The sequence below is a fragment of the Lissotriton vulgaris genome, chromosome 3_1 (assembly GCF_964263255.1).
Source record: "Lissotriton vulgaris chromosome 3_1, aLisVul1.2, whole genome shotgun sequence".
Classification (NCBI taxonomy): domain Eukaryota; kingdom Metazoa; phylum Chordata; class Amphibia; order Caudata; family Salamandridae; genus Lissotriton; species Lissotriton vulgaris.
The window spans coordinates 134,995,084-135,018,018 of NC_141689.1; the positions used below are offsets into that span (position 1 = coordinate 134,995,084).

General features: G+C 42.4%; 1 protein-coding gene across 1 annotated transcript; it reads left to right on the forward strand.

The window, feature by feature from the left end:
* Positions 1-677: 677 nt before the first annotated feature.
* LOC147726092 (uncharacterized) lies at positions 678-16,034 on the forward strand. Its single transcript, XM_086963412.1, has 4 exons — positions 678-921; positions 3,792-3,842; positions 6,461-6,955; positions 15,541-16,034. Exons 1-4 carry the CDS (start codon positions 678-680, stop codon positions 16,032-16,034), a joined length of 1,284 nt encoding a protein of 427 aa, XP_086819538.1.
* The last annotated feature ends 6,901 nt before the right edge of the window (positions 16,035-22,935 follow it).

Here is a 22,935-nt window from a genome sequence, read left to right on the forward strand (position 1 = left end):
TCAATGATTGCACAGTGCGGACAAGCATCCGGCACTGTGCAATCATTGAAAATGGCATCTTGCAAAGTGCAAGCTGTAGTTTTCTGCTGCTCGAGTAGATTATTACTGGAGCGGCAGCTTTCTCAACGTGAACTGGTAGTTTCTCATTGAGAGCGGTCGCGAGCATGCGCAACCACTCACAATGAGAAATCTGACCTCCCTGCGTTGAGAATCTCGCCGGGATGTCATTTTGCTTGCTCTCGGTCACGAACATGACGTTGAGGACCGCAAACAAGCAAAAAATGACCGCTGCACTACACTAAGCTGCACTACGCGTGTTCGCACTGTGCTACGTGCAGCTCGCGGAGTGCGAAGTTGCGCAAATTTCGCAAACTCCACGAGCGTAGCGTAGTGCTTCGCCCAGGGCTACATAAAATGGAGCAAAGTGGTACCGGAAGATTTTTTGGCTAAGATCCTAAATACATGTAATGCAAGTATGAAAGTATTAAGGAAAATGCCGTTGATCAGGCGGTTACCTCAAATTTTAAGATTGTTGCAGAAAAGATTAAGAATAGTCTTTGGGTTGAGTTAAAAAGTATCAAGGAAAAACAAATGAGCTGGTTTGATACAGCTTGCACTAAAAGCTGTACTAAGCTTAAGCTCGCACTAAACGTACGAACTATAAGAATACTTTGAAGATGAGGAAGGACATTATTAAAAAGGAAGCATGGGATGCATTATGTGAGGAGTCCAAGTCCAGAGACTCAGCTGCCTTCTGGAACGTAGTAAACGCACCCCTTCTCAGCGATAATACGAACGCCAGGGTGGAAATAGCTATCCCAGAAATTACTGGGTTAAGCATTATCAAGATTATGGATCAAGCCCCAACTGAGGATGCAGTAAGCATTGATTCACCACAGCCTAGGACTAAGCTGGAACTTGGTATTACCCTCCATGAAGTGGTTGGGAGCATAAAAGAGAGCGCAGGAGGAAAAGCCCTGCGTGCGTTCCAATTGATCTTTATAAGTGCAACATGGATCTTTGGGGGCCGCTACTCACTCAACTTTTCAATGCATCTAGCACAAATGGCTTGCTACCCTCATGGCGCGAGTCAATAATTGTCCCAATATATAAAAAGGGTGAAAGATCCAGTTTTAAATGCTATCACCCTATCTCCCTCATTGACTCTACCATTAAGATTTTTGGCCGAATTATTTCAAATAGACTGCAATCCCTGGCGGAGGAGCATTCTATAATTAGCGACCTTCAGTATGGCTTTAGGAAAGGCCTGGGCACTATTGATCTGTGTCTTAATTTGCATCTACTCCTGGAGAAATACGCTAAGGCTAAGGGTGGTATCATGTTTTTAACATTTGTTGACTTAACATCAGCCTTTGATTGCGTTACCCACTCCAAATTATGGATGGTTCTTCAAAACCTAGGGGTCGAGAAAGACATAATTAATTTCCTAAGGGAACTTTATGCTGGGGCCACAGCCCGTGTCAAGTATGGGAAAAACGGAGAGTACACTGACCCTTTTTTCATTGCAAGAAGAGTGCGGCAAGGCTGCGTTCTCGCTCCCTTTCTTTTTACTATTTATATTAATGAACTTGAAAAATTGAAAAAACACTGTTAGAGGGGTGCAGGGATATGCGGCTTGTTGGTAAAAGGTTTGTCCCTGCGCTCTTGTACGCGGATGACACAGTTTTGATGGCCAGGACTCCGCTGGCGATGCAAACAATGGTAAACAGTTTTACAGGCATTATGAATAATCTTGACCTGAAGATTAACTGTTCCAAAACCTTTTGCATGACTTATGGCCCACGGCAACAGAAAAAGAAAAAAACAATATATATTGGTCTAAGACCCCTTGAACATACATCTACCTTTCCATATCTTGGTGTACTATTTGACCAAACGGGTCGATGGAACGATGCAATTCAAACTAGGAGAATAATGTTTTGTAAATCTATTATGGCTCTGAAAACTTTTAGCCGTAGGCTGAGGAAAAAACCAATAGGGGAGCTTTTAACTGTTTATAGAGCAACTTGTGTGGCAGATGACACATACGGAGCAGGTTTATGGGGGCACATGAATGTGAAATCACTTCAGGTGGTTGAAAACACCTTTTTGAAATTCCTCCTAGCGGTTCCCGATAGTGTATCAACATATGTCTGCCATGCAGAATTAGGAGAACCCTATCTAGAGGACATTATTAGAGTTGCTCCAATCCTGTTGTGGCACAGGGTCTGGACAACTGAGGAATGTGCCCTAAATCGCTTTATTTTAAGGGACGTAATGATTCTGGATAACGCTGGCAAGGTGGGGTGTCTAAGATATTTGATGACGTTTCTTACAAACTTAGGCCACCGGGAATATTATGAGGATCCATTAAGTATGAGTCACGTCTCAAGGAAAATCTTTAAGGGTATATGTATGAGGCATTTGGGCGATCTGAGAACTAACACAGAAATAATGAAAAAAACTGTGGTCGCACACCAACTAATAGTGACCTCAGATTATAATCAACCTTGCATTAGCTTGAAAATTAGTGACTTTGAGAGGTTCTTATTGACGCGTTTCAGATTAAACCTGTTGTTTAGATCCCCTAGCTTCCCTGTCATGAATACTTGGTCGAAACTACTTGTTAAGTGCTCTTGCGATGATTTGTCTGAGCAGTCAGACATTCACATACTTTTTTTCTGTAGATTTTATAAAAATCCTAGGAGTAGATGGATCGTGCCCTTACTGAAGATTATGGAATGTAATAAGTGTCGCCCTGCGTTTTTAGAATTACAAAGATTAGATAACATTTTAACTGTCGCATCTTTATCTGCATATTTTAAATTTGTTTTTAGATCTCACAAAACGATTGTCTAAAGGAATGAAATTAAGACTTTCATACTTTTTTATCTTTGTATTTTAAATTGAGCTTTTTAAGGTAAATTTTATGAAATATGATGATTTACTTGTACTTTTATGGTTGTTTATTTAATAACCGAATAAAGTTTATACTTGACTTGACTTGAATTGAAGCGAGTTGCCCTTTAGCCATTTTGTCATTTTAGACATGCAGGCATGAAAGCTTTCCAGTGAATCTGCTTGGTCACCATCCAGGGACACAATAAGCTGGGTGTCATCGGCGTAGTTGATCACACTGATAATATACATTTTAATGATTCCCAGCAATGGTCACAAATACACATTAAACAGAATGGGGCTGATGGAAGACCCCTGTGGAACTCCATATTCATGTTTTACAAAATGTGATTGGTAAGGAGGGAGCACTACTGCTTGCCACCTGTCAGATAAATAGGAGCGCATCCACCCTAGTGCCACCCCTGTCACTCCTAGGGATTCCAGCCTTGTCAAAAGAATGTCATGGTTGACCGTGTCAAATACTAGCATTGCCGATTGTGCCCTGTCCGCCCATATTCGGAGATTGTCCAAGACGGTCACCAAGGCTGTCTCCGTTCCATGACCTGGTCTAAACCCAAATTGCTCCTCAGCCAGTTTATTATGTGTTTATTATTTGTCTCCAAAAAGAGAGACAATTCCCTACTGACCAGCCACTCCACTATCTTGGTCAGATAGGGTAAGAGGGAGATAGGCCTGTAGTTCTTATAACATCCAGGATCTAGTGTGGATTTTCTCAGAAGTGGCGTGAAAATGGGCTGCTTCCAACTGGTGCAAAACAGCACAGTAAGCAATGTTGCTGTGCTGTGTTACTGTGACAGATTAGAAGTATGGGTGTTGAACATAGCCCGTCTTAGCAGATTTTTGCCTAAAACCTTTTTGTTTTTTTCTTTTAGTTTTTGCAGTTTCTCCTTTTGTGGTCTTGGGACGCTGGGCCTGTTCCCCATGTAATGCAGTGTGACAGTGTGCATACCCTTCCTATGCATGATAGGAAGGGGTGCTTACATGATTGGCTTAGGTGCTTACCTGATTGGTTTAGGTACTTTAACTGTGAGTACCCTGTAATCTGTTATAACACATACCCAGGTCAGGTACTGCACTAGCTACTAGTGTACCACAACTCTGATTGTGCCACTCTGAAGAATTGCCTTACAAACATGTTGCACATCTGTGGGTACACAGTTGCACTAAGAGTGCAGGGTGGCATTTCTAACATCCACTACCATTGAATCATAACTAGGGGAAGCCCTGAGGGGCAGATCAAGCGGTAAGCGAAAGGCAAGGCCGCTACACATGGGTGTTCCAAGCCAATTAAGTGCAGAACCCCCAACGTAGGTTTCCCCTAGCAAGGAGGTTGTCTCCTCCCATGGGACACCCCAGGGTGTTGCTCATTCTCTTTAAGTGCCTTAGGGCTCTGCGCACTTTCCCACTATAAATGCCGTATGAAAGTGCGTGCTCACACCCTTCCTACACATATTAGGATGTGGTGCTGACATGGTGTATTTAAATATATATCAGGCCTGCCATTGCAGGCCTGTGTGTATGCACTTGCACCTGTGGTCTTTTTAAACATGTGTCAAGCCCGTCATTGCAGGCCTGTGTATGTGCACTTGCACCGATGTGTGTTTAAACATGTGTTAAGCCTGCCATTGCAGGCCTGTGTATACACCATTGCATTTTTGCTTTGGCTGGCCCTTCTTAACCACTGGTCAATTCTGAAGGGACATTTCACTACTGCTGGAGCACCTCTGGGGTAAGTTTTCAGGGGTGAACCTAGTGGTAGTTGGAAGGACAGGTACACATGTTTTTTGCCTAGGTAGGGAAGAATACCTATGTGTGTTTTTACTGCCCATCCGTAAGTTAACAAGTAAATGGTTGAAATTACAGCAAGCTACAATAGAGGATTGCGGTGGAGTCGCCTCGTAATGTTTAATTGGATACACAATGACAAACCCTGTTCTCTGGTAAAGGTGGATTTTTCATCTGTGCATTCCCAAGCTACAGCTAAAAGACATTGCCCATTTAACTGGAATGACAGACCTCTGCCACTTGAGGGCCTGGCTCAAAAGATTGGAGGCAGATGTTTTGGCAATTGACCTCTGGGAGCCAGATCATTATCTCCTACTTTTGATTAGGAGATCTGCATTCCACAGTTTCATAGCAGACATGATTGAAGTTTTGGGGAGACATATGTGGTTCAAAGCTAAACCACCTGAACTACCCCCAACTTGAAAGGCATTCTACAGTACAACGCTTGGTGCCATATTTCAGCCGGGCAGAGTTACACTTGTGGGGACATGGGATTGGCAAACCTGAAACTGTGTGATGCACACTGCCAGAGAACTGTGTTGTGCACAAGGAAGATTAATGGCATTGGGAGGGAACGTGTACCCATCCTAAATAGTTGCTGGCCTAGACTGACTACCTGCTGCTGCGTGTCACCCTGAAGTGTGCCCTCTGAGGGCCTGTTGGCCTGCCCCCTGTTCTTTTGCGGTCTCCAAAACATCATAGCTCTCCCACAAAGATTCCTCTGTATCTAATTGTGACACCTGGGGAGCGGTGTTCTCTTAAGTGCCTGCATTGTCTGCTGTATCACAACTGGTAGCACAGAGTGAGCAAGAAGCTAAGAATTGTGCCTGGGTGTTGTACTGCCTTGTGTGGAGCCCCAGAAGCCTTGCTCAAATCTAAGGTGTGTGGCCGCTGAATGTTGAGGACCATAAGCTGTGTAAGGGTCTTGTTGGTGGTGAGCGGATACACTGGTTGCAGGATCTAGCGTGGCTCTGTCAATTGTGACAAATCTCTCTTGAGTGACAGGCTAACTTCATGCTCAATGCATCTGGTGCCTGATTCCCAGGATGCAGCCCATGGAGTTAAGGGCATACCTTTAGTAATGCCTCATTCTACCTCATGCTGGCCTCCTAGACTTGCTTTTGTGTGTGTGTGTGTGTGTGAGACCAAAATTGTTTGGTGCAACCGGCATCTCTGTGTACCATGTGTGGTGCCTCATTTCCAGGGGGATACAAGGCCATCCGCAACATCAGACCAGCATATTTAAACAACCACCTCTCCTTCCACACCGCCCAGATAAACTTCTGTTCAGCCGTCCTCTCTCCGGGCACCATCCCACACATCTTTAAGAGCAGAACAGGTAGAGAGTCCTTCTCCTACCTCTCAGTCCAAACCTGAAACATCCTCCCACTGTGCCACCAGCAATGCCCTAAACTACTCCAGTTCAGGAAGGACCTCAAGACCTGGCTCTTCGGATAGTCCAGCACCCAGTGGAGCTGCCCCCCACCGCCTTGAGATGCATGAGGAGCTGTGCTTTACAAACCCATGATTGATTGTTTGAATAGCTGCCAGAACCACGATCCATATGGATCCCTTGCTTTTACAGCACAGTTTTAAATCCAAACAAGTCTTAGCTTTGTTAGTTGTAAAATATTGTCAAGCTATAGAGCTGTTTCTTTTGTATTTGGATATCCTCCCCATCTAAAAATACTGAAAAGCATGACTGCCTCCTCCTGAATACATCTCTAACTTCTGTTGTTCTCTTCTCCCCTTTAAGGTACAGTGTTTCCGGGTCACACTCTGCGTGCCATTCCTGTTACAGGAAAGAGTTTTGAACAGGATGTTCTGACACCCTTTCAGGATGGCTTAAATTCCTTGACATCTGTTGCTGAAAACTTGCTATATAGCACCAACCTTTTGCAAGTCATTCAAAATGTTAGCCAACTCCTAGAGTCGTCCCACAAAAGTCTGTCAAAGGCGGAGGAGTCATCTGTGGTACAACTGAAATCATTGAGCGCAAATAAAGAAGAGATCTTAGTTGAGATAAACCATTTCAGTTATGAACAGAAGGTGCTACAAGATAAGAAACAATTTCTTAAAGTGCAACTCTCAAGACTGGTGTCACTTGCCAATAAACTACAGGTATCAAAGAATGTAATCAAGGATGGGACTCGTAACATAGACATAGCGACAAGAGTATTTCAACAGGCAGATGCCAACAGGAAGAAGGCCCTTTACATGGTATTGATTCCTATAGTTGGACCAATAATAGGTATATATTGATCTTGGCTCATACTGAATGTCATAAATGAAATAACACATCTACATTCATATCACTTAGTCCCAAACAAAACCCGGATAAACACCTGGGTTCACAATTTTAGGATTTTATGCAGGGAAGCAAAAAAAGTTGCTACACTGTTTTGCGGCAACTGGCGAGAGCTGAAATGTGCCATAGCTACAATGGATTGGCAGAGTAATGCTCATTCCATGTGCTGGCACACTTTCTGCAGCCATGAATCAAGGCAGGTATCCTTGCACTCTAGGACAAGGGTAAGAGAGCTTTGGGCAGGATAGTTTTGTGCAGAAAGGCTTTCCTCCCTGCACAAAAACTATTTTTTAACCCCTTGCATGCTGCCGCGATTCTGCACCTGTGCGGCACATTCCGATTGCGGGTGCGGTCATGACGGCCGGGAGCTGTCATCAGCACACGAGCACTGTGTGCCGTGACGGCTCCCGGCCGTCATCAGCATGCAAAGGGTTAATGCAACTTCCTTTGTTATGGGTGCTTCTGAATGCAGCACACATGCAGAGAGGAAGAAAGAGGAATCATAAAAAACAGTGTTCTCATTATGCCAGCCTCTAGGAGGTGTAAAGCCATTTAAACAAATCTTGATAGATATAAATTTGCTTTAGAATCCATGGTTGGATCCAAAGGAATGCCCATGCACCTTCCATTGAAAACTCATTTGATGCATTACTCCTGGTCATATGTTAACACAACTCATTATTTGCCTTACTTTATAAATGCCATCCTGGATTTTGAGTTGGGATTGTGCTTGAAAAGCAACACAAACTATGCACATCTGGCCCTGGTTTCTAACACACACCTCACTCTGGAAGACATATTCACAAAAACTCACCATGCTCACACATATACATACATACATTTAAATGCGATTTACTAAGCTATGCAAACCCACCTTGAGTGGTTCTGCGTGGTTTATCCTAAATAACTTCCTTTCATTACTCTGATTCGAGAAGGCATTCCATAAATCCAGCTATGACTTTTGTACACTAGCCCATATTTACTGGGATTGCATCAGAATATTACACTTTTCCAAGTGAGGTGTGTCAAAGAGAAATATCTTTATTTTTTTGTCATTTCCTCTTTTCATTTGTGCTTACTTTTTCAGAGAAAAATACCTTTAAAGATTGTTTTTGTGCAAGACAGTTCCCCTTTCTGCAAAAGACAATCCCGCCTGTAATGCAGGCACCCTTGCACTCTGCTGCACGCGTGTCCGCATTGGAGCTAAAATACCAGCTCTACAAGAGAGAATGAATGAATTATATCTTTGTAAATATCAAGCATTTCTTCTCTATCCATTTCACGAAAAGCAGTTCATTGCACCATCTTTTCTAGCTGCCCTGATTTGCATAGAAGTTTTGTAATTTATAATATACTGCCTCTCTGTAATGAAAAGTAAAATGATATTTTCTATCTAAAGAGTGCAAGATATTGTCAGCGAAATATAGAGGCAACAAGCAGATAAACTTTTTCAGGTAATGTGGGTGAGCTATTAGGCTTATCAGAGGACAGTGTTAAGCATTTGTTGTACTTAATGAGACAAACACTCAAAATAAATCCATAATCAATTTAGTATAAAATTAGCACAATTCTTTATATGTTTTTTGAGAAGTAAGACTTCATATCAAAAATATACTGCATACATTTTCAATTACTTCAATAAATAATTCATAGAATTGTAATATCAGTGCAGTTCAAAATATGCAATACTTTCAGTATCTAGGCATTTAACAGTCAATACCATTAGATATATACTGTTGCGTTTGTCAGAGAAAGAGAAAGCAATGGATTTCAGTGCACCACTTCTAGGATGCCATTGCTTGAAATTATTACTCTTGCCTCATGGCAGGCGTACGGCATGGGTTTGTCCCATGTGAAAGGAAGATTGCTGGAGCTGCATCATGCAATCGACTTAACTCGGTGTGCACCTGTTACAACGCATTTTTTACAACGCACTACTGTTACAACGCATCCATTACAACGCGGATACTGTTACAACTCATGTTTTTACAACGCATTTTTTTACAACGCAGGTACCTTTACAACGCATACCATTACAACGTAAGTATTGGTAAGTATATAGTTATTTTTTAAATGTTATATGTTTGGGGTAAAGGGGTATTTTTAGGGGTTAGGGTCAGTTTAGGGTTTTTGGGTAAAGGGGTATTTTTAGGGTTCAGGGTCAGTTTTCAGTTTTTGGGTAAAGGGGTATTTTTAGGGTTCAGGGTCAGTTTTCAGTTTTTGGGTAAAGGGGTATTTTTAGGGTTCAGGGTCAGTTTTCAGTTTTTGGGTAAAGGGGTATTTTTAGGGTTCAGGGTCAGTTTTCAGTTTTTGGGTAAAGGGGTATTTTTAGGGTTCAGGGTCAGTTTTCAGTTTTTGGGTAAAGGGGTATTTTTAGGGTTCAGGGTCAGTTTTCAGTTTTTGGGTAAAGGGGTATTTTTAGGGTTCAGGGTCAGTTTTCAGTTTTTGGGTAAAGGGGTATTTTTAGGGTTCAGGGTCAGTTTTCAGTTTTTGGGTAAAGGGGTATTTTTAGGGTTCAGGGTCAGTTTTTAGTTTTTGGGTAAAGGGGTATTTTTAGGGTTCAGGGTCAGTTTTCAGTTTTTGGGTAAAGGGGTATTTTTAGGGTTCAGGGTCAGTTTTTAGTTTTTGGGTAAAGGGGTATTTTTAGGGTTCAGGGTCAGTTTTCAGTTTTTGGGGTACAGGGTAAAAATAAATTAAATTTAATTTTAAATTAAATTATTTAATAGTAAATAAATTAAATTAAATTACTTTGCATTTTTTTTGGGGTTGAGGGTCAGTTTTGAGTTTTTGGGTAAAGGGGTATTTTTAGGGTTCAGGGTCAGTTTTCAGTTTTTGGGTAAAGGGGTATTTTTAGGGTTCAGGGTCAGTTTTCAGTTTTTGGGTAAAGGGGTATTTTTAGGGTTCAGGGTCAGTTTTCAGTTTTTGGGTAAAGGGGTATTTTTAGGGTTCAGGGTCAGTTTTCAGTTTTTGGGTAAAGGGGTATTTTTAGGGTTCAGGGTCAGTTTTTAGTTTTTGGGTAAAGGGGTATTTTTAGGGTTCAGGGTCAGTTTTCAGTTTTTGGGGTACAGGGTAAAAATAAATTAAATTTAATTTTAAATTAAATTATTTAATAGTAAATAAATTAAATTAAATTACATTGCATTTTTTTTGGGGTTGAGGGTCAGTTTTGAGTTTTTGGGGTACAGGGGTACAGGGTAAAAATAATGTTATATTTTTTATTAATTTTCAATAATTAATTTAAATTATATTTCATAAAATTACTTTAATTTATTTTTGGGGTTTAGGGTCAGTTTTCAGTTTCTGGGGTACAGGGGTACATGGTAAAAATAAAGTAATATTAATTTAAATTTAAAATAATAAACGGAAATTAAATTATTTAATATTACATTAAATTATATTTTTAAAATTAAGTTACTATTATATTATTAATATTAACATATACTTACCTATACTTACGTTGTAATGGTATGCGTTGTAAAGGTACCTGCGTTGTAAAAAAATGCGTTGTAAATACATGCGTTGTTACAGTATCCGCGTTGTAAAAACCGCGTTGTAACAGTATGCGGAGTAAAAGTCCGCGTTGTAACATCATATATCCACTTAACTCCAGTAATACATCATTTTTGCACCAACAGATCCGTCAGTAATACTGATGTATGTGTCATTCTTTGCAACAAGATGTGTCATACAGTAAATATGACATATTCATCATGTCGCAAGGAGGGCGCACTGAGAAGTGATGCATCACTGTTTTCAATGGCCCACAGTCTCTTAGCCAATCGTTTTGGCTTGAGGTCCTCTTCTGATGGGACCTCATTTGTTTCTGAGGGGACTGACTCATGTCCACTCTCAGTATCATTATCAGTGATAATGTCATCATCCTTAGATTGGGCTACCACACCTGAGTTATCTTTCTCAAACTGAGCAAACAGTTGTCTGAGATATTCAGTCTTAGGACTTGTGCCCATCCTGATACCGTAGCACTTACATATGTTTCTGCAATGTGCATTGTTCAGGTCCAATAAAGGTGTCACGTCAAGCTCCTGATCATGGCTAATGGTTTCAAGCATTATTTCACTATCATTCTTAACTTTTTAGAGAATTGCAACAAATAACCACATTACTTTGTCCTAAATAAAGTACTGATTTTTACATTCATAAATTTTGTTTCAGGAACTTAAACAAGGCCCTAGTGGGTTAGACATTTAGAAAACATAAGCCAATCGCAAGTTAGTCTATCTAAAGGCAATTTTTTAAATTGAAATTTAAATTGAAATTAAAATATTTGTAAAGCGCACGACTACCAGGCGGTTTCTTGGCGCTAAGGATGCAAACCATGGGACAGAGGGAGTGTAGTGTAGTTCCTATATTCCCAATAGGCTCTGCACATTGGAATAATATAAACAGCAGTGTAGACGTAGGACTGAGGTCGACTAGGTCTCTACTAACTACATTAGACTTAATTAGTTTCGCCAGCTAGCTCGGAGGTCACTAGAAACTTTCTCGAATGTTCAGGAAATAGTTAACTCTCCGGATTAGACAAGAAGGGATTAGCTTCTGACAACCATACAAACATGACAACTTTGCTCCCTCAGAATAGAGAGTATCTCTAGAGTCGTTTGAAAACAATAGGCAGCTATTTCACTCAGTCAATCGTGCATACTTAGTTTCACCAGAGTGCAGAGAAATAGAGAGACAGGCGTTTTCAATAAAAGGTGGTATTTATTGAGCAGTCTTCTTTCTCATGCAAGAGAAATGAATTGCCACAATTGCAATACTTATTATGAAGTAAAGTGCGTACAGTAAAAGTAGTATTACGAAATAATACTGTAAAAGCATAGATATGGTTTCTTAGCCATATGATACATAAAATAGATAAAATATATATATATATATATATATACATACATAAAACCATTGACTAACGTACTCAACTGGTGCTTCTAACTACGCCTACCCCGATGTACCTGACCTAAGCCTAATACTTGGGAAGGAGTAAGTAAGTAGCAGTTTAAGTTAAGTTGGTTAAGATTGTTTTTGCCAAGGATCTGATTCAAGAATTCTCTTTAAGGGTTTAGTCAGTTCCGTACCTTAGTAATAGAATGTGGGAGGTCTGGTATCTCTTTCTTCAGGACTCGATCTCTCAGCAACCCGCAAGGGTGACTCGGGAACACCGGAGCTGGATTTTCTCGCCGTGAGAAAAAGTAGCTTCTCCAGCGCGTCAAAGGGGAGGGGCGGGTTCCGTGGGCTCTCGCATCAGCTGGGCTCTCGGGCAAGTAGACAGCAGCTCTGCTCCAAACCACAGTGTGTTTGCTTAAGGCAACCATTGGTATTTTATACCTGAAAGGTGCCGGGTTTGACGTAAGGTTGGACATAAGACGTCACTAAGAACTAACAGTTCTTGCTGGACTCCAGGAGTTCTTGTTCAAATCAAAACAAAAGCAGGAGGGGAATTTCCCGGGCTGCTGGAGGCTTGGTTTGTTTAAAGAACGTGTTGTGCTTTCTAGGAGTCGATCGGAGTAGCCGTGCTGTGCTTTGGACTACATGGGCTATTACTGAATATGGATATGATTCGTATGCCTTTGTAAGGATAATATTGATTATAACCGCACAAGGGCATGAACCGGGAATATCCAATTAGGGTCCTACAACAGGAGGGGCAAGTCGCTAGTGTGGAAAAGCTTCGGCAAAAATAAATGTTTTCAATGCTTTTCGAAACTCCATATAATGAGAGGGGGACCGGAGGGGTGGAGGAAGGGTGTTCCAAAAAGCAGGGGCTAGAGTGGAAAATGTTATGCCTCCCGACTTCTTCCTGAAGCGAGGGACAAACAGAAGAGATTGCGAAGAGGAGCGCAACTCTCTACTGGGGAGGTAGGCCTTAATTTTAGAGGTGATAAAACCAGGGATTGTCCCTGCCAGACATTACGCCCTGCCCGGGCCTGGAAAGTGATGCAGCCCAACTTGAACAGGGCGCACTCCAGATTGGCAGCCAGTGCAAAGCTTTGAGCAGAGGGGTGACATGATGAGACTTTGAAAGATTGTAAACAAGTCGGGCGGCCTGGCTTTGAACCAGTTGAAGTCTCCGAAGATTGTATGCGGGGACACCGGTATACAAAGCATTGCCGTAGTCTAGGCGGGAAATCACCATAGCTGAAAGGATAAGTTTAAGAGCGGAAAAAGAAAAGAAACATGACATCTTTCGAAAAGCGCAGAGAGTATGGAAACAGGAAGAAACAACTGAGTTGATGTGGGAGTGCAAGGCGAGGTGAGCGTTTAATTGTATCCCTAGGGTCTTGACAGAAAAGGAAGGGCTAGGAGGAGAACCCAAAGAGGAAGGCCAAAACAAAGAATTCCAGGGACTGGGGGAACCACCTGTCAAAACCAGCTCATGCGTTGACTCATTGACAAAGTAGTCCAGCAAATTAAAAGTTGTTTACTCCACTGCTGATCCACCCACGTAAGGTATTACTTCTCTACGTAGTTTATTTCATTTGAGTACAGAGTGTGTGAGATATATTTCCAATATTTCTTCATATAGGTTTTTGAGAAGCAAGACTTCAAATCGGAAATATATTTATACTGTTGCTGTAAGTCAAATAAATCCTTGTAGACTATTAATTATGGAGAGAAATGCAGTGCAGTTCAAAATATGCAATACTTTCAGTATCTAGGCCCTCTGTGGTTGATACCTTCAGATATTTATCATTGTAATTTTTGGAGAAAGTAATGGAACTATGGAGTTCAGTAGACCATCAACATAGTTACCGTCCCGGTCACCAGCAGCAGGTCTCTGTAGGTCTATAGATGCTGAACACCGCTAACCCAGCAATCGTGGTTGTTAGACAGCTGGTGTAGATTTGGATGGTAGAGGACTGCTACTCAGATGCTCTCCCAACACTGGAAGGAGGGCTCCATTGAGGAGTTTCAAAGTTCACCAGCACCGACAGGCCACAGGTGTGATACAGAGTAAACAATCATGGAGTAGGAGGTTCTGCCAACATTGCTGCTGTCAGCCATCAGTGTCATTGGCAAGAGGAATCAGCTCTGAGGAACAGGGCTCCAGCATTGGTCATCATGCTGAGAGGATCCCTGAAGGAGATATACAGGGTCAAGTATACTGGGCTGTTAAAGCAACAGGCCTGGGAAGCTGCAATGTTTCTTTTCCAGTGGTGAGTTGTGTCAACACTGAGTGTGCCGGTCCTCAACCACGGTTTCTTCACTGGTAGATGCTGGTGTCAAGAGACTCTAAAGGAGGATCTTGAAGTCTGCAGGGGCTCTGGGGTTTCTTGGAGGTCTTGCAGGCTTAAGAAAGAAGAGCAATTCCCAGCTGTCAAGTCTGCTTGCAGTTGACAGGGATTTGTGTCGGTTTTTTCTGCAGTAGCACTCAGTTCCTGGTCCACCAGCAGTCTTCTTCCATTGTTCAGCAGTCTTCTTCCATTGTCTTTTATAGTTCAGTCGAATTTGAAGTCTGGTTCCCGAGGAGCTACCTTAATACTGAGTTTAGGGGTGTTTTTAGAGAATGCCAGGTAGTAGTTAAAGGGCTACCTAACTGTAGGGTGCCACCATCCTCTTCATGCTCATCGAAATAGGGGGTCGCTATACCCCGACTCTTAATAAGCTACTATCCCTAATCTTACAATGCCTGATAGTGAAAAGTTGGGTCTACCTTGCCTGAATGACCTGAGGGGTTGTACATGGTGAAGGTAGACTCACGTCTTACTTAACTTAATTCACTGCTATACATCTACTTCTAACAAAAGAGGGCTGGGGCAGGGTTCAAAGGTGGCATGTCCTTTGAAGTTTCCTATTCTGCGGAGGCAAATCCTGCAGGGGGAAGTTGTGACCACCTCTGCCCAAAGCATCCATTGTCTACGGATCTGGAGAGATCTAGCTCTCTACCCAGTGGTCCAGAAACATGTCTGGTGATGGCAGGCAGGCTAAAACCAGTGTTTGGTAGGTTTTCAAGGTATTGATAGTTTTTTCCATACAATAAGAAGCAATGGGCAGAATGGGCAGAGTTTGATTCCACAGATTCCCATTGAAATTCTGTGACATTCTGTGGAAGTCAGACAAAGCAGAGTGGGCATTTGGCCCTATTTTCTTAATGCAAAATACACCCTTACATCGAAAAAGAGCTGGAAGAGGGACAGTCCCTCTAAGTTTAAACTTCACCCTTAACCAGAGAGACTGCTCCTCCTTCTTGCCCGGTTTAGAAACCAACCACTGCAGATTAATTCAGCCAGAGGAGCAGCAGAATTTATCAGTAATTCTGGATAACAAAAGTAACTCATGATTACCCAAAGATCCGTCCAGAGCAAATTTTAATAGTTAGCATGTTATCCTTGTAGCGAAACTTGAATTTATTTTTTTAAAGGTGCCTCGTATCCAAGTTTGAAACATTTGCAATGATATGTTTTGTCAACTGGTAAATGCATAGTCTGAATAATCTCTTAATTTATATGTATTCACACACTTCAGTTTAACAGTGTACCAATAAACATGTAGTATTTTGTTTCCCTTTCTGTTAGGTGCTGTCAGGGTGGCTAAGGCAAAAAAAGCTATGCGTAAGGCAGAACATGATATAGAAGAAGCTAATTTGATAATAGAACCGCACAAGAAAGCTGTGAAAAAGTATGAAGCTGAGTATTTGACCTATGAGACAGCAATCAGTTCCACTGACCAGACCATTGCAGCTAACACATTAAAAAGGCAAGTCCTCCACAAGGATCTAGACTCAGTAAGGGCACGTCATCAAAATTTGAATAAATTCCTCCTCTCGTTGAGTAAATGCACCAGTTTACTGAGCACTGCTGCTGGCAAGATAAGTGGGGCCAACATGTACCTGGAGCTCAGTGGAGTGCTTGATGGTCTGCGGGGAGTCTTGAATGAAATCAAAGTGACTTTACGCCCCCTGGTTGAAAGTAGTGGAGAGTTCTCACTCCTAATATCTAATAGATTACCAACCACCATAAATAAGCTGAATGAGGCTAATCGTAGGTTGAAGAATGCTGAAAAACTCTAAATCAGTGCATTCCTATAGCGCTTCAGTGCAATACCTGTAATCTGTTTCTTTTTATGCATTTTGCTATGCAATACCTTTGGGTGGACCTCTCACATCTCCTAAGTTTCTCTCCTTAATTGTGAACGGGCTGCTAGTTGACCAAGTCCTTTATCCTAAAGATTGCATACAATCAAGCACAGCATAAATTCTCTGCCAGACCCACATTTTCCTTGTTGCACAGTAAAGTGCAATCCCACTAACCTTTTCTTCAGTCAATGATTAGAGATTATCCAACAGCACATTACTAACACCAACCCTGCTTCATCTCCTACAACTGCACCTAAAATGCAGCAACAATAAATCTTCAAAATCCTATCTCACCATCAAAGTCACTTCTCATAAAGATAGAGATGCATGTATAATACTTTGCCGAAGGGCAGCATTGCACGTCTTCCTGCTACACTGCCTTACAGCAACAGAAAAGGGCAGGAATGTGCATTGTCGATCAGATACAGCTTATTCCTGTCCTCTTTCCCTGCACTGGTGCTAAAGTGACATGGTGCAAAGGTCTGTGCTGTGGAAATTATTGTTTTTGTGCAGGAAAGGACACCGTCTTATACAAAAGCAATCCATGGAGGCAATAGCCTCCTCTATGTGATCTCCTTAATGCAGAAGAGAAGAAAAATATCTCTCCTTGTTATGCCTCCCCTCCTCTTCACCATGCGTAGGTTTCTAATGCATTCCCAATTTTACATAACATTGTAAATCTAGGAGTGTGTCAAGTGCCATGGACGTAACGTGGAAACATCACAGTAACGCCCTTGGCATCCCAGTGTGAGGCATCACTGCTCCTTGCACTCTGTTGCCTAACACTGTATCTGCAATGCTGTGAAAAGCCAAGAAGGGTGGATTTACATGACCTTGTAGCTACAGCACTGCAATTTGTGGCAATGGGGTGGCATTAAAGTGGCTTTCTGGTAGTGCAGGTACCTTGTAAATGAACACTGTAATGTCTTATCCTCACCCTTCATCAAAGCTTACTCTGAGAACTCCATCTTTCCCGTACTCTCCATTGCCAATGCCACCCTAGCTCAAGGTATCTTTTCAGAAGCTCTCAATACAGGCCAGATACTCCCACTCATAAAGAATCCTACAAGGGACACTGATGACCTCACCAACTTTCAGCCCATCACTCACATACCATTCATCTGGAGTAATCGGCAAGCTCATGGGATCTGGCTAATATTGCAGCTGTTGCCAGACATTATGCCATTAATCTAAAAAAATGACTTTAAGGAGAACTAACGGGTGAGAGGCTTTGACTCCGTCCTTATGTTGATAGTCTGTAGTACATATTTTGATTGGACAAAAGATATGTGCTTCTACAAAAAAACTGCTTGCCCAAAAACTGCTTGACCTACGAACAGCTGTGATCATTTTGTTTTTGAAGGCTGTTGCCCAAGCTTAAACATTTATGGACACACATGTGACATTGTCTTAGATGACAAGATCATTTGCAGCGTTTGTTTTCTCTCGCAGCAACAGAGATGAGAGGAGTGTGGTTATTACCTCGGCGCTTCAAACTTCAATGTTGTGTTTGAGACTCAGGGCTTCACTAATATACATGGACCTCTTTTTCCAGTGTGAAAGTGCAACTGTTACCTGAACTTATATGATCATTGTAAAATAGCTTTGGAAGTCTTATGAGAGTGGGTAATAGGCTCCACCCACATCATGGTTCTCATAACTTGTGGATTTGAATGAGCCAAATATGTGTGCTTACACTAAAACACTATTCGTATTCCAAAATGTAGGCTCACTACAACTGTCTATTAATAAATGTTATGATAAAGGCACTAGGGCTGACACTTTAACTGTGAAAAGAATGTATTTAGGTTGAGAGACATTTAAGGTTGAATGTTATTAGTCTGTTTTAAAGCCTACATTTAGGGATATAATATGGAAGCTGACATAAGTGCCATAGAAGACAATGGTTTTTATGTCGGTCACGCAATGTAACAAACTGTTGCTATAGAAGGCTTGCTGTGACTAAATCGTTATTATCGGGTATTTGGAAAGACAGTATTTTGCAATCCTTTCCAGTTTTATGACTGAGTCCGATGGTTGTATTGTGGGAAAGCTTACTTGAAATGCTGTAAGCCTTTAGATGGTTAGGGTGACAAACTCTACATCAGCTCTGCTTGGTTCACAGGAAATGTTATGTTGAATTACTTAGGTCCGGTCTTCTTATTATGAAACATTAGGACAAAGGCAGTTGGTCTAGCATATTAATTGTGAAAAGCATATGTTAAAGTCAGGAAGCTTTCAGTGGTTGGTTATTACATGGTGTTACAGGCTATAGACTGATTTTTTGTTCCATATAATCTCACAGATGACCATAGGGGGTAGGGGTTATTGGATTGGCCACCCACTCTGGCAAATGTTGAGGTGATGATAGACCCTATCTAGAGGTATTGTTCCTTGATTTGCATCTGTATTTCTTTACATATATATAATGTTATATCTGTATGCATGATGTTTGCAAGTTTACGAGGATTTGAATACGCATGTCATGGTTAAGGTGTAAAGCAATCACGAAGGGTAAAGGTGAACATCATGACAGAGTTCTAAGGTTCTGTTTATCAAGAAACAAAATGACAAAGTCAGTAGGCCCAAATTACATATCCAAAGAAGCAGTTTATTTTCTAGTTGTATGATGCAAAATGTATCACATATTGAAAGAATAAATAACGAGGATCAATAAATATATTTTTGAGGCATGTGAGCAGTAGATGCATAGATCGCCATCTGGTGCTGGACCCAGGTGTTTGCACATTGTGTTTTTTGGAAGAAGTCTTTCCAGTCCCAAGGTAGGTGACTCCTACTTTCAGCGATAGTGTGCATGGGTATCGACACCAGATTGTTTTTTTTGCCATCGGGTTAGGACGTGAATTGCTGTGCTCCGGTTTCACACGATTCTCAGGTTCCCCTCAGTGCACAATCCACTACACTCACCAGCAATTTTTATTAGAGAGCAGGTTCCACTAGATTCGTTAGGGGTTTCAAATTCTCAGAAATTAGCAAATTCTCGGTCAACGGGAGACAGTCTCCCACCCGGCAAGGAATCTAAATTAATAGATGCCTTCAGCAAGAGAGAAGCAGCACAAGCAGCCAATCCTTGGCGCAAAGCTAACAAACAAGCACTCTTGGCAAGATATGACAGAGCTCCTTATGATGAGCGAGAGCAACTGATGCAAAATCTGCCTGATGAACATTAATCCAACGTTCATGACCTCATTCAGGAAAGGAAATCTATTTTTAATACATCAATGAGGAGTGCTCTTGCAGACACTGCCTCACATGCTATTAACACCAGCATTTGTCTCAGACACCACACATCCAATTTAGAAGCACCTTTTGATAAGGGGCATTTGTTATGTTATGTTATTGCGTATTTGTAAAACGCGCAGATACTCAATAGAGTGTCCCGGCCCTAGTGGAAACAGGACGTTTAAGAAAGAAAAGGACCAGCAAACGTGGAGAAAGACAGGTTACTGCTGAAATAACCTTACTGTCCGCACCTGCAGTTTTTCTGGATAATTTTCCAATTCCATCGGAGGACGAGTTCACTAGAGTGGCTAGGAATCTCCATTGGATCCTCTGCCCACAAGCTAATGAAGGATTTTGGATCAGAGATCTTTCCCATCTTATGACAGCTATGCAGCCAGTCCCTCAATACAGGTATTGTGCTGGTCAATTGGAAGCAAGCTGTTATTAAGCCACTCCTGAAAAAACCTGCCCTTGATCCATGTTGTTGTCACAAGAACTACCAACCAATTTCCCTCCTGCCCCACTCGATCAAGATTCTGGAATGTCTGGTCAGTAGGACCTTGTCCCACTTTTTGGAGACAAATAACATACTGGAGGAGGAACAGTTTGTTTTTCGACCTGGTCATGGGACAGAATCAGCCCTGGTGGTGGTGTTGGATGACCTTTGGATGTGGATGGACAGGGGCCAGTCGGCAATTTTAATCCTGCTGGACCTGTCTGCCGCATTCGATACAGTGAAACTTGACGTTTTGCTTTCAAGGTTGGAGACGTTCGGGATGAAAGGAGTAGCGCTTAGGTGGCTGCGATTTTATCTGTCCGACAGATGGAAGGCGTGGCACTCCCTCCGTACCAATCTTAATAGGTGAAAGTCCTACAAGGGGTAACGCAGGGTTCGACAATCAGCCCCATTTTGTTTAATGTTTATATGCAACCCTTGCTGGGAATAATTAAAGTGCATAATATCAGCGTGATTAATTATGCTGATGATACACAGATTTTATTATCCCTGGATGGGGCCCAGGCGGACTCACTGGACGGCTTTCATGCTTGTATGCATGAAATGGCAAAATGGTTGATGGAAAACTTGCTCCATTTTAACAGTGGGAAACCGGAGATTCTACAGTGCAAGGTGGGGGGGGGGGTCACCCGAAGTCTGCCAGTAGACTTCTGGCTTCTTACATCAGATGGCATTCTGACACCAGTGAACACAGTGCATAACCTGGGGGTCCGTTTTAGTGAGAATCTAAACCTGGAGACCCATGCTAACAAACTGGTGGGAAGCTGCTTTTATTTAATTCGAGGTCTTCGGGAGGTGCTGCCACTGCTATCTGTAGAGGCAAGAACAACGGTAGTCGGGAGTATCATCCTCAGCTGCCTGGATTACTGTAATGCCCTGCTTCTGGAATCTCCAGGATACCTGATTGCCAGACTGCAGAGTATCCAGGCGGCAGCAGCTAAGTTAACACTCTCCCCAACCAGTCGGTCATCAACAACACAAGCACTGGCGGATCTACATTGGCTCCCAGTAGCTCAAAGGATTCTGTTCACATCACTGTGCATTGTGTTTAGAGTACTTCATGGACAGGGCCCTAAGCCACTCCAGGACAAGTTTCAGTGGTACAAGCCTACCCGGACTCTTTGTTCCTCTACTACCAATCGTGCTAGAGTCCCCAGTATAAAGAGGTTACCCTGGGAGGAAGAGCCTTTAGCGTGGCAGCAGCTCGCCTTTTCGAATGGTCTCCCCCTTGAAATCAGGAAAACACAAAATCTGCTGCTGTTACGCAAAGGAAATTAGGACCTGCCTCTTCCCTAGGGTGTAATACTTTCTTCTCAGGGGTAGCAGTAGATTTCTCTGGATGGTATGCTCCTTCTTGCGTAGCTGACAGTTTCTTTTCCGGTTTATCTCTTAGCTCCAGGATGCGGTGGATGGGAAGCCAGTCTAAGATCTTGAGATTGTGAGAGGTGCAGGCTCTAGGGCCCAGCATGAGAATGGGTCTAGCTGAAGCATTCTGCACAACCTAGAGTTTGCTTAATAGACATTCTGGGAAGCCCAAATAGAGGACATTAGCATAGTCCAGCATTGAGGTAATCAGAGCTTGGATCACCATCCTTGTATGGGAGAGTGACAGAAGAGGTAAAAATTTCCGGAGCTTTTTCAAAGTTCCATAGCAGGTTCGTGCAACTGATTGAACTTGATTCTTCATGTTCAGTGAGTCGTCCATTTTTACCCCCAAATATCTGGCTACTCCCATTTATTTGGTACTACAGTGGACACTTCATTAGAAAAAATGAAGAAGAACACTGAGGCAGCCAAACCTATGGGAGCGCTACAAACACATCCAATCGTGGATCATTTTGCCAATCCTTTTATAGGGTAGGCTCAAAGTCCATTTCTACTGAACGGTCCTCTATCTCATATAGATGCAATAGTCAGTCACCTTCTACCAGAGGTTATTTTCAATGTGGATTTTGTGGAAACAATGGGAAAGGTAATACACCCCATACTTCCCCAGCCACAAAGAAGAAGTAACTTGTTTCCCCTTTCCCCCGATCATCTCACACCTGTTGAGGGACGTCTCCCTCAATTTTTCCCAGTCTGGATTTCAATCACATCGGACAAATGGGTTTTACAAATTATCCAATCTGGTTACTGCCTGGAGCTTACAAGCAAGCCTCCAAACATTCCACCACAAACACACAAACTATCTCCGTAACATTTACACCAACTCAAACAAGGTACAATTGCTTCTGGAAAAAAGAGGTATAGAACCCATCCCACTACAGTATCAGGGGATAGAAGTGTACTCTATTTATTTTCTAATTACCAAAAAGGACGCTTCTCTGAGGTATATATTAGACCTCAGAGAATTAAACCTCTACATTCAATCAAATCACTTCTATCCGGTCACTCTCCAACAGGCACCACCTCTGTTACAACAAGGCGACTTTATGTCCACTCCGGACTTAAATGTTAAATGTCATATACTTGTAAAGCGCACAGCTGCCCCAGCAAAGGGGCGTCCCGGCGCTGTATACCGCTGGGGAACCCGTCCTGGCTTTCCCTGTGGGATGGTCCCTACTGGGAATCCCCAAGGTGGAGCCAGGCATCCCCGGCGTTGATGGGGCCGTTGTGGAGATTAGGCAAGCTAATGCCCAGAGTTGCCAAATGGGACCCCAGGTTAGAGTAGGCACCAAGGCGAGAATTGTCGAGTCCGCTGACCCTGGTCCACGACCCTGCCGCGTCGGGAATTGAACCCTGGTCCCGGGCCGACTTCTGCTCCCGGGTCTGCCGCCTCTAACCAGTGAGCCACACCACTCCACGAGGATTGGCGTGATGAGTACTTACATATTCCAATACATCATGCTCATCGTAAATACCTCAGGTGTGTAATAGTTGGGCAACATTATCAGTTCAAGGTATTTCCATTCGTAGTAACTACTGCTCTCAGAGTATTTACCAATTATCTAGCAGTATTCTGTGTGCATCTGTGAAGGCAACATCTTCATGTCTTCTCATAAGGAGCAGGTGGCCCGCATGGTGAGCTCCTGTTTTCATGTGTTAAATCTGCTGAGACAAGTATTTCCTTTCCTT